Below are 12,561 nucleotides of genomic sequence, written 5' to 3'. Positions count from 1 at the left end.
AACCTGATAATCTCTATCACGATACCGTGGCAACATGCTACTGTACAAGGAAAGCATCCCTACTTATCGTTATATAAATTTACCTTATACATTGTCAAAAAGATATAATATGATAGACACTGGACTCATAGACACCCACGTATATAAGAGAGAAAGCCTGCTAATCAAAAATTATACACATATATGTTTCAAAATTATGGTTAATACAGCCCCCATCAGGCTTCCAACCCACGTATATTTGGGGGGATGACCGCTCATTTTTGCCCCATAGGTACATTCGGGTCAACATGCCATATTTTATGAATCAGATGACCCACAGCACCACGCATGGATCTTGGTAGGTATAGTACTAACACCAAATATTTCAAAGAACGAGTGGAAAAACCCGGTGAAGGCTCATTTAGCGAGAGCACAAGTCTCCCAGGATACAACTGAGGCCCTCTCGGACACGAGCCATAATAAACCCTCCAATTACCATAGAAGAAATAAACGAACCTATTCCTACACGAGACTCAAATTTAATAAAGAGTACAACCACCGGATAGTAAGAGGACATACACGGCCCCAAAGATCCCCCCAATCAAGCAACAAATACTCTCATGGAGGGCAAAGGCTATTCCCGTCCTATCTAATATTAAAGCCACCAAACAGGTGGGTTATATGATGTTCATGCAGACATCTAAGTGGAGGAAATATCAACCTCCACTAAAAAGATGTGACTGTTCATGCAGAGGTCAGGGGTCAAAAGGACACAAGGGTAAATTCGAAAAGGTTTGACCTGGGCCTGCTATAAATCCCCATCAATCATAGACATATACAACTGAGCAGAAACTTTCAAACTCCGGTTCACATTCCCCCACAGCACATGGAACGCGATTTCAAGACTGTTTATAAAACCCTGTAAACAGAAGATCTTCATTCAGTCCAAGTGGGGTTTGACTGTTCAAATTGAAAATCCATTTAGACTCTCGTCTGAGTAGTTCCAGTGTGATGTCTCCCCCTCTGATGTCTGATGGAACGGATTCCAGACCCACGACCTTGATCCCCTTATTTTGGGAATTATGTGTTGTTAAAAAATGCGAAGCCACCGACGTCAAGGTCTTGCCCTTTTCCAGATCCTTCTTGGCCGTGGTTATATTTGATAGATGTTGTTGTATTCTTCTTTTCAGCTCTTGTGTTGTTTGCCCAACATATGTTTTTGGGCAGGGGCAAACCAGAGCGTACACCAGGTTGCGAGATTTGCAATTGAAATACGATTTTGCCACCAACTGTAATGAAGAGGAGGAAGATGAAAGACACAAGTCACTGCTACCAATAAATGGGCATATATTACAGCCGCCACAGGGAAATGTACCAGTTGGCCTAAATCCTCTATTAAGCCTGGTTACTGGGCGCTTAAAATGGCTGTGGCTCAGACAGTCTTTTAGATTTCTTGGCCTTCTGGCAATTAAACTAGGCTGTTCGGCTATATGTGACCTTAACTTGGGTTCACTGTGTAAAATCCCCCAATATTTTGTAAGGATCCCACGAATTTCCTGCCACTGGTTGTTAAAAGTGGTGATAACTCCTAGTGGCCTTGAAGCAGTGTTTCGTCTCGGCTGTAATAAACTTCCTCTATCCGCCTCCTTAGCCATGCCAAATGCGTTTGCAATTACCTTCCCAGGGTAGCCTCGATTTTTGAAACGTTGGGTCAAGTCCTGTGAGTGTCTTCGGAAATCCTCCTGAGAACTGCAGTTACGCCTTATCCGGTAAAACTGTCCCTTTGGGATACCCTTCTTCAAGTGCTGTGGGTGGAAACTGGAAAAATGTAAAAGGCTATTAACAGCCGTGGGCTTGCGGTACAGCGTGGTGTGAACGTACCCATCCTTAGGATATAGCTTTAAATCCAGGAATTCCACTTCTGTTTGCGAAAAAGAAGACGTCAGCCTAATATTCCACGGGTTCCGATTGAGGGTGTCCACAAACTGATGGCAGTCCTCCAGGGTGCCTGTCCAGAGGAAAAAAATATCATCAATAAAACGATACCATTTGATGACAAATGATGAAAAAACCTCTAGACAGTACACCCTGGTGACCTCCCACCACCCCAAAAACAAATTTGCGTACGAGGGCGCACAACGTGCGCCCATCGCGGTGCCTCTAATTTGTCTGTAAAACACTCGATCAAAGACAAAATAATTTTTGTCCAGAATAAAAGAGAGTAGGTCAAGCAAAAAGGAGTCGTGGTGTCTATCACCTGTGGTGTTCTTGTCCAGGAAAAAGGCGACTGCTTGTGTCCCCAGGTCATGGCCAATGCAGGTATAAAGGGATTCAACATCTAGTGTGACAAGCCAAGTGCCAGATGGAACCCTTAGATTTTGCAATTGTTGAATCAGGAAGGTTGAATCCTTGACGTACGAGTCTAAAGATGAGACAAAAGGTTGTAGAAAGAAGTCCACGTACGTACAGGGCCGTTCTAAAAGGCCCCCCAACCCTGACACGATGGGCCTACCTGGGGGCTTCGCAACTGATTTATGAACTTTTGGGATAAGATAAAATGTTGGTACCCTGGGGTGGCGGTTGGTCATAAAGTCCCTTTCACGCTTGTTGATGATATTGAGCGTGAATGCCGAATCCAGAAGGCGATCCAATTTGGACCTAAACACATCAGTGGGATCTGATGGTAGAACCTGGTAACATTCAGAGTTAGACAATTGCAATTTAGCCTCATTAACATATAGTTCAGTGGGCCAAATCACCAGATTCCCCCCCTTATCGGCCTCTCGGATGACAAAATCCCGATTTGAGCCAAGCCCTATAATGGCTTTCTGTTCTGCCTTACTCAAATTCCTTCCCTTAATTGGGTCTACTTTTAGACTTTGAACCTCACGACTCACTGCATTGAAAAAGCTTTGCAGAGCTGGAAAGAGAGACAGGGAGGGTGTAGCCTGCGAGGGTAACCTACCAGGGAATTGCCTCTTTTTGGGATGTCCAGTTTCACTTTCTTCAAGTAAATCAAGGAGGTCTCTAAAAACTTCTCGTTCATCAGTGGGTAGGCCATCCAAAATTGAGGGTTGGTGGTATAGTAATTTAAAGGCCAGCTGTCTACAAAAAAGGTACACATCTTTAATTAAAATGAATTTATCCAAGCCATTGGTTGGGCAAAAGGAGAGCCCCTTCTCCAATACTGAAACCTCTACGTCAGAAAGGATGTAAGATGACAAATTAATAATAGATAGCTTACCGGAGTCCGAGGGGTTAGTCCTTGAAGTAGAGGTAATTAGCGCTTCTGGTTCTGTCTTGTCTCCCGCCTGTATTTGGGAGACCAGGCTCTGTAGTTCTTGTTGCGTCTTTTTCAGACTGTATCTCCTCCTACGGCCCCTCCTGTTGTGCCTTCTACCTCGCTTTGCTCCGACGATAAAAAATCGCTTGATGTGAGCTCCTGTAAAGTTGCCACATTTCCCTCTGTTGGTAGATTCAAATTGGCACCCCGTCTGTTTCCTTTGTGCACCCACTTATAAGCTCGTCCGTTCTTAAAGTCCTGCTGATCTCGTTTAAATTTGTGTCTCTTGCCTCCTATAATTTCTTTTTCAAATTTATCAATAATATTCTTAAGCTGACCCTGGAATGGCTCAACCACGGTTTTATCAAATGTTTCTAATTTACTTTCAATACTCTTAATTTTATCTTTAGTTACAGACAGGAACTCCTGATCATGTTCAATAAGCAAATCTATCAAAATATTTGAACATTTAAACAAACCCTGTTCCCATACCTTCTGGAAGCCCTCACTTGCTTCCCATGCCGGAAAGATCTGAACTCTAAGTCCTCTGGGTACCAGACCCACCTTCTTATATTCTTCCAATGTTTTTAAATTCCACCACGTCTTGGTGATGGACTTATGAAGTCCAATTAACTCATTAGAAATCCCCTGAAAATCCATATCCTTAATAACACTGCCACCAGACCCAGCAGGGTCTTCCTCAAAAATATTGCTCATTTGGCTATTCCATGCCGCCTCTCTCGCTGCCAAATCCATGCCTAAATGAATAGATATTCAGATAGTACCCAAACGGGAAATCACATACAATAACCAAATGTGTGCCACACCCAGAAGATGCAAGGAGAAAAAAGCTCCTGCATATAAGCAAACCACCTAGTAACTAAAGCGGGGGCACCACATATGGACCGGGGATCCAACCAAGTCTATATAATGCTAAACCAAAGAAACAAGACAAGAAATAGACCATAAATGGGGATCACCCAAGGCAATGGATTGAATATGCAAAAAATATACAATCTTTATTGAAATAATATATAAGGACATACAAAACACCACAAAGAGCACACAAATTTAAAAACATTTAAAAATGGTCACACATAGGACCTATATAAATATACACTCGGCTCACAATAGAACCCTCCCCCTTGTACGACACCACCCACACCCTGATAATGATGTTGAGCTAATAGTGTATGCAATATGGGACATCTGCATGAACAGCACCAAACAAATCTTGGGGCAATAATATTGCCCAAAACAAGATGGATACCAGCGACCAAATACCTAACATCAACAGGCTAATTTATGACATGAGTGAACAGATGTATGTGGATGTATTTAACAATATAGGAGCAACATGAACGGAAATCATATCACACCGACATGTGTGCAAAGAATAGATTGGGTTCTAGACCACAATGATGACAGAAAACATTGCCCACTATAATATATAACAATATATGATCACTAGATGGACTATATAGCAGTTCCACTAATCAAAAAAAAAACCTAAAACATAACATGCCATAGACCCCTGTGATAAGGCGCATAGAAAACCTGTTGAAATATAGGACTATCAATAGCCAAATGGCATAAAGCTGGTAGGCAAACCCAAGTGCTGTTAGAGCCCCGAATGCAGTTAGGGGGGTGCCGACAGGAGGAGCAGAGACCCGACGCGTGTCGCCACACCAGTGGCTTCGTCAGGGGTAGCTCCTGTAGAGGTTCGGCGTCCTTATCAAGTCTAATGATTGCTTTTTTACGCAGCTGCAGCTGTGCTGCTCAAACGAGGCAACCACATACAGAGATTTCAGGGGCGGTGCTGCACAAAAGCACACAACCAATAAGTTTTGCAAGACTCCACCACTCCTCCTACCTTAGTCCTAGTTCACGCACTGCAAGTGCCAGAGTGCCCTGAGGGCGCGGCCGTCTCTCACTCATCCGCCGCGTACAACACAGAAGACTCCTCCTACTGGCTGCCGTAACACTTTTTTTTTTTTTTCTTCAATCATTATCAGATATATCAGGGGTAGGGAACCTTTTTTCTGCCAAGGCCATTTGGATATTTATACCATCATTCGGGGACCATACAAAACTATCCATTTGAAAATTGCCTTTCCAGGTTTGTGTCGGTCTGGAGCCAACACTTAGGCCTTCTTCATACGTCCATTTTTTTATGTCAGTGTGTGGTCCATTTATTAAAAGGCGCAAATATGGACACATGCAAACCAATTGGTGGAGAGCACATGTCAGGTTTTTAACACAAACAGCGAGTCCATGTGAAAAACCCGCAGACATTTCCTTTTATTTCATGCACAATGGACAAAATGCGTACACAGGCGCATTGATGATACGCAGTTGACATCCGTGAGTCATCAGTGTGACACATACTGGAGCCTCTAGCAGTACAATCCTGCCTTAAGGTACCGTCACATTTAGCGACGCTGCAGCGATCTAGACAACGATCCCGATCGCTGCAGCGTCGCTGTGTGGTCGCTGGAGAGCTGTCACACAGACAGCTCTCCAGCGACCAACGATGCGAAGTCCCCTGGTAACCAGGGTAAACATCGGGTTACAGGGCCACGCTTAGTAACCCGATGTTTACCCTGGTTACCAGCGTAAACGTAAAAAAAAAAACACTACATACTTACATTCCGGTGTCTGTCCCCTGGCGCTGTGCTTCTCTGCACTAAGCGCCGGCCGGAAAGCAGAGCACAGCGGTGACGTCACCGTTGTGCTTTCCGGCCGGCGCTTACACAGTGCAGAGAAGCACAGTGCCGGGGGACAGACACCGGAATGTAAATATGTAGTGTTTTTTTTTTTTTACATTTACACTGGTAACCAGGGTAAACATCGGGTTACTAAGCGTGGCCCTGCGCTTAGTAACCCGATCTTTACCCTGGTTACCAGTGAAGACATCGCTGAATCGGCATCACACACGCCGATTCAGCGATGTCTGCGGGAGTCCAGCGACGAAATAAAGTTCTGGACTTTCTGCGCCGACCAACGATGGCACAGCAGGATCCAGATCGCTGCTGCGTGTCAAACTCAACGATATCGCTAGCCAGGACGCTGCAACGTCACGGATCACTAGCGATATCGTTCAGTGTGAAGGTACCTTTAGTCTGACGAAAAGTTCTTCGGGGCAGACATGCAACCTCTGGGGACCCCTACATGCTTGTGCCAAGGTATTGTTGTACCTACTGTACAAATTCATATTGTATGCTACAACTTGTTGCACAATGATTATTTTTTATGCATATCTCAACCTGTGACTTAGATACAATATGTTCTAATTACACCATATCATAACTATTTGGATATAGTAACCCTTATTATTGCTCTCATGCTTGGTACTATAAAATATATGTATACTTTATGATATATGCAGACGTTAATATATTGTGCGTCTTTCGCTATGTGTGTAATTATGTCTTTCTTCCCTTGCCCTGTGATTATATAATTTTAATAGTTAACTCATTTATTGTTCATTTATTTGGACTATCAATAGTTGATTTTTTTGCCCTGCTGTGCCCAGGGCAGATGGTAGAGAAAGTTATAATGGAATGGTCCAGCACTCCCTTCCAAGCCCAATGCAGACTTGGGTTGCCCAGAGAGATCCCTGAGACGCCGATGACTTGGCCGGAATAGTTGTAAGGTATCAGGTTGTTGAGGGTTTTTGCTTATACAGCCTCAAAATGAAATAAAAAGTTACCAAAAAGTTGTTTGCACCCAGAAAGTTGCAAAACTGAAAACTACAGCTTATCCTCCTGACGTAACAATCTTAGAATTACTGTTTCTTCTGTACATTCTGCCTCCAAAAATTGTAATACAACATGATCAAAATGTGATATGTACCAGGAAATGGCACCACTGAAAATTACAGCTTCTCACACAAAATGTAAGCCATCATACATCTCTGCTGATGGAAAATTGTACAAAAGTAGCAAAACAAAAATAAAAATATATAAATTTAGTATCGCCACAATCGTGCAGACCCACAAAATAACGGTAACGCCTTATATGTCCAGCACGCGAATAGCTGAAAAATGAAAATGACAAAAAAACAGCAAAATTGCTGTTATTTTTCTATTTCTCCATATAAAATGTTAAAAAAAAGTTATTTAATAAGTCATATGTACCCCAAAATCCATACAAATAGAAATAACATGGCTTTTGAAAATAAATAAAAAAATAAAATCTTTGTCCAACAGACCAAAAATGGGCACGTCCTTAACCTCTTAATGAACCCAGCTTTTTTTGGTTTTGCGTTTTTTGTTTTTCGCTCCCCTTCTTCCCAGAGCCATAACTTTTTAATTTTTCCGTAAATATGGCCATTTGAGGGCTTTTTCGTTTGCAGGATGAGTTGTACCTTTGAATGATATCATTGGTTTTACCATGTCGTGTAGTCGAAAGCGGGAAAAAATTCCAAGTGCTGCGAAATTGCAAAAAAAAAAGTGCAATCCCACACTGGTTTTTTGTTTGGATCTTTTGCTAGGTTCATTAAATGCTAAAACTGACCTGCCATTATGATTCTCCAGGTCATTACGAGTTCATAGACACCAAATATGTCTAGGTTATTTTTTATCTAGGTGGTGAAAAAAATTACAAACTTTGCTAAAAAAAATAAAAAATTGTGCCATTTTCCGATACCGGAGCGTCCCCATTTTTTTGTAATCTGGGGTCAGGTGAGGAATTGTTTTTTTGCGTGCCGAGCTGACGTTTTTAATGATACCATATTGGTGCAGATACGTTCTTTTGATCGCCTGTTATTGTATGTTAATGCATGTTGTGGCGACCAAAAACATGTAATTCTGGCGTTTTGACTTTTTTTTATCACTACGCTGTTTAGTGTTCAGGTTAATCCTTTTTTTTATTGATAGAAGATCTTGCGATTCTGAACACGGCAATACCAAATACGTGTAGGTTTGATTTTTTTCCTATTGATTTATTTTGAATGGGGCGAAAGGGGGGTGATTTAAACTTTCATATTTTTTTTATTTTTTTCATATTTTTAAAAACATTTTTTTTATTTTGGCATGTTTCAATAGCCTCCATGGGAGGCTAGAAGCTGCCACAACTCAATTAGCTCTGCTCAGATCGCCCCTATGTAGCAGAATGACTGCATTGCTATGACGCCGACCACAGGGTGGCGCTCATAGCAATCTGGCATCAACAACCATAGAGGCCTATGGTTGTTATGCCGACGTGCCGATGACCCCCGATCACGTGACGGGGGCGATCACGTGACGGGGGTCACCAGTGCGTGCATTTCTGGCCAGATGACTGGAAGCGCTTGTTAAATGCCGCTGTCAGTGTTTGACAGCGGCATTTCACTAGTTAATAGGCGCGGGCAGATCGCGATGCCGGAGCCCGCATCAAAGTGGGGGTTCTGCCCTCGGATGTACTATTCCCTCCAAGGGCAGAAAGGGGTTAAAGGGTTGATGGACACAGAAGAGGCACATTTGCACACTAATTTTGATGTAACCCTTCATCAGAGCGCATTCCAGATTTTGAATATAGACTTAGGCCTCAATCAGACGATGTTTATATGTTAAAATACAATTTTTATTTCAATATGTTAGATCTATTTTTGGTCTGTGTTTGTTTTTATTTTACAATCTGTGTGACATCCAGTTTTTTTGTTTGTCAAAGCCTCTAATGTCAACTTCTCAGTGTAGAATGGACAGCAAGATTATACCATCCAGTGACTGAGTAGAACCTGGGACTTCTCAGCATTTAGTGGTCACTACTCACCTGCGCAGTTATCTGTAGGAATCTTCTCTTTACACCGCTCATCACCTCTCACATATGTCTCTTTAGTATTAATATGGGGCAGATCTTTACCCTGAAAGAAATTTTGTAAGATTCACAGAGAGATGGAAAAGTTGTGTAAATTGATTAAAAAAAAAAAAAAAAATAGTAAATGCACATGGCGACCAAAATGACACCGTATTTAGCATTCATGGTGCCCTAGGCATTTTAAATTGTCACCATAAAATTGCATATAAAGGGTAATTTAAATTTATAACTTACCCATAATACTCCATTGTTCTTGAGTGCATCACGTAATTCTTTGGAGTGGCAATTTACATCAACAACCATATAAGGGATATGACTATAAATGTGTGGATGTTCATAACTATGTGCTTGTAAACGCTTTTTGCAGATAGACAAGAGTCTTTCAGTTCTTGCTTGAGGGATTTTCATTCATTCTTCCTTGGAAAATTCTTCCAGTTCTGTGAGATTCCTGGGTCGTCTTGCATGCACTGCAATTGTGAGGGCTAGCCACAGATTTTCAATGATGTTCAGATCAGGGGACTGTGAGGGCCATTGTAAATCCTTCAGCCTGCACCTTTTGAGGTAGTCTATTGTGGATTTATACATGTTTAAGATCATTATCTATTTGTAGAAGCTAACCTATTTTCAGCTCAGCTTGTTTACAGATGGTGTTATGTTTGTATCAAGAATTTGTTGAAATTTCATTGAAACCATTCTTTTCCCTACCTAAAACATGTTCCCTGTGTCATTGGCTACAACACAACCCCAAAGCATGATTGATCCACACCCATGATTAATAGTTGATGAGATGTTCTTTTCCTGAAATTCTGTGCTCCACACAATACCAGAACATTGTGGCCAAAGAGTTATATTTTAACCTCATCAGTCCACAAGGCTATTTTCCAAAATGCATTAGGCTTGTTCAGATATTCTTTCATATACTTCTGATGCTGAATTTTATGGTGAGGACGCAGGAGAGGTTTTCTTCTGATGGCTTTTCCATGAAGCCCAATATTTGTGCAGGTGTCTCTGAACAATAGAACAATGTGCCACAACTCCAGAATCTGCTAAATCTTTCTGAAGGTCTTCAGCAGTAAGTGGGGGTTCTGATTTGCCTATCTAACAATCCTATGAGCAGCTCTCTCTGAAATTTTGCCCTCCACTGTTCCTCTTAACTGCCATTTCTTAATTACATTTTGAACTGAGGAAAGGGCAATATGAAAATGCTTTTCTATCTTTTTATAGCCTTCTCCTTCTCCTGCTTTGTAGGGCTTAATCATTTTCATTTTCAGAGTGCTAGGCAGCTGCTTAGAAGAACCCATAACTGATGTTTTTTGGCACAAGGTTAGAGAAGGCTGGGTTTTTATAAAGTTGAGAAATTTGCATCATGTGGCCTTTCTTAATGATGATAGTTAACAACCCATAACCATAACAGGCTAATTAATGTCTGAAACCTTGGTCAAGAGGCAGAGTTATCTTCCAGGCAGTGTACTCCCCACAGCCTGGAAGAAATCATTTATATAATGTGATAAAAGATAATTTCTCAACAACAAAGCATCTGATATGAGGCACACAGGGATGATTTTTTTCAGCACTCTGTAACCTGTATGCCTATATTAATAGCTTAGATAGGTCTAATGTGGTGACAGATTCCCTTTAAATGATCATGTTGGATGTTTTTCTATGATCACAATATGCTCAGTATTGACTTGATGCCATTACAAGGAGAACAAGGTTGGTAGTTTTGAAATACTGCTCCTGGTTAATGTAGCCTCGATACCCATGTTTGAATCTGCTCAGATCACTCACTCTCCATTTTTAATGTGGATTCTGGTTGATAACTCATCACTTCAAATTATTCTGCACTCCAGGGTCACGGGTCTCACTCCACAGAATGAAGCTCAAATCTGGAAAGTGCCAGTGTTGCTAACACATGGTCTGTTCAGTGTTAATACTTGTGGATGAAACCAGACTGAACACAAGACCTTCACAGCCTTCTACACAGCATAGGGAAGATCTCATGACACCTTCTCTCCATCTACCTGATGATCCTGAGGAACATTGGGATCTTCTTGTTTACAGTCCTGTGGAAGAAGAGGATGGGGACATCTCTCTGGTGTTGTCCTCTCACTGGATAGAACTGGAGGAAACACATACAAGGACTGAATTCATTCTTTACATACAGATAATTATAGGCCGTGTGTATTTAGTCCTGTCTATTACCTGGTGATGTGAGGGGCTGGGGAACCTCCATCATGACGTCCTTGTACAGATCTTTGTGTCCTTCCAAATACTCCCACTCCTCCATGGAGAAATAGACGGTGACATCCTGACACCTTATAGGAACCTGACACATACAATGATACCGTCATCCCCCGATCCCTCCATAGCGTTACAGTATAATGTCCCAGCATTCCCAGCAGTGTCACCTCTCCAGTCAGCAGCTCAATCATCTTGTAGGTAAGTTCTAGGATCTTCTGGTCATTGATGTTCTCATGTATCAGGGGGTGAGGTGGAGGCCCCGTGATTGGGCTCAGGGGTCTTCCCAATCCCTGAGACACAGGGTCCTGACAGCGCTCACTAGAGGTCTTCTTCACTACTGTGTAATCCTGGTTATGGAGAGACACATTAATAAACCTCACTACAGACATTTCCAGAGTCCTCACCTCTCCAGTTCTGTCCATGTTATTCCCATAGATAAGAATGATGTAATGTGACGTCATCAGAATCTCTCACCTCTCCAGTAAGCCGGAAGAGGATCTCTAGGGTGAGGTGTAATATCCTCTCCGCCATCTTGTCCCTGTCCCTATCCATCCTTGTAGGGTCACTCAGGAGAATTCTCTTATATAGAAGATCTCCACTGAGAGGATCCGATATTGTAGGAACCTGAATGGGGAGAAGATGACGATGTAACATCATAAAGATCCCATGTAAGAAATCTCCGGAGCTGTTACCGGTGTCACATGATCACTACATCCAGTCATGGCCCCGTCCTGCCCCCGGTATAACACACAGTCCCATTATAGCCACATACAGAGATTTATCACAGGCTCAGCACTGAGGGGGTTAATGTCCCCTGCGCCCAGTAATGGGGAATCTCCAGCACCTACCTCCACCTGCAAAGCCGCACACCACATATATGGCTGTTGTGTGCGCACAGGACCTGTGATGAGGTCACAGGAGGGGAGGAGTCAGGGGTCACATGATCAGGAGCCTCAGTGTATGCAAGACTGCTGTGCTGGTTGTCATGGTGCTGGATGACATACCTATTTAAAAAGGCGAATAAACACAAAGTATATTCAAAAATATAATTTTATTAAATACATAGGATAAAACCACTTAAAAAACAATCAAAAGAACATCAGGAGATGAAAACGTCCTATACAGGGAAATCATAGAAAAACGTATATGGTGTGGGTATTATTATTATTATTATTTATTGTTATAGCGCCATTTGTTCCATGGCGCTTTACATGTGAGGAGGGGTATACATAATGAAAACAAGTACAATAATCTTAAAC

At 42.1% G+C, this 12,561-nt stretch overlaps 1 protein-coding gene and 1 long non-coding RNA gene across 2 annotated transcripts in view; both read right to left on the bottom strand.

The window, feature by feature from the left end:
- The window catches only part of LOC138666658 (oocyte zinc finger protein XlCOF7.1-like), a 144,985-nt gene that overhangs the window by 87,489 nt on the left and 44,935 nt on the right, over positions 1-12,561 (bottom strand). Inside the window, exons 9-12 of the mRNA XM_069754848.1 lie at positions 11,470-11,643; positions 11,264-11,387; positions 11,083-11,180; positions 9,017-9,107 (exon numbers count right to left, since the gene is read on the bottom strand). Of these exons, the coding sequence (XP_069610949.1) occupies positions 9,017-9,107; positions 11,083-11,180; positions 11,264-11,387; positions 11,470-11,643 (487 nt within the window). The remainder of the gene's footprint in view (positions 1-9,016; positions 9,108-11,082; positions 11,181-11,263; positions 11,388-11,469; positions 11,644-12,561) is intronic.
- On the bottom strand, positions 818-1,977 carry LOC138667058 (uncharacterized). The gene is made up of 3 exons (XR_011318595.1): positions 1,861-1,977; positions 1,656-1,784; positions 818-1,268 (listed from the first exon to the last, which is right to left on the bottom strand). It is a non-coding gene; the product is annotated as an uncharacterized lncRNA (long non-coding RNA).

The sequence above is a fragment of the Ranitomeya imitator genome, chromosome 2, assembly GCF_032444005.1.
Source record: "Ranitomeya imitator isolate aRanImi1 chromosome 2, aRanImi1.pri, whole genome shotgun sequence".
Lineage (NCBI taxonomy): Eukaryota > Metazoa > Chordata > Amphibia > Anura > Dendrobatidae > Ranitomeya > Ranitomeya imitator.
The sequence above is the reverse complement of the archived record's forward strand: the minus strand, read 5'-3'. Positions and strand labels throughout refer to the sequence as shown.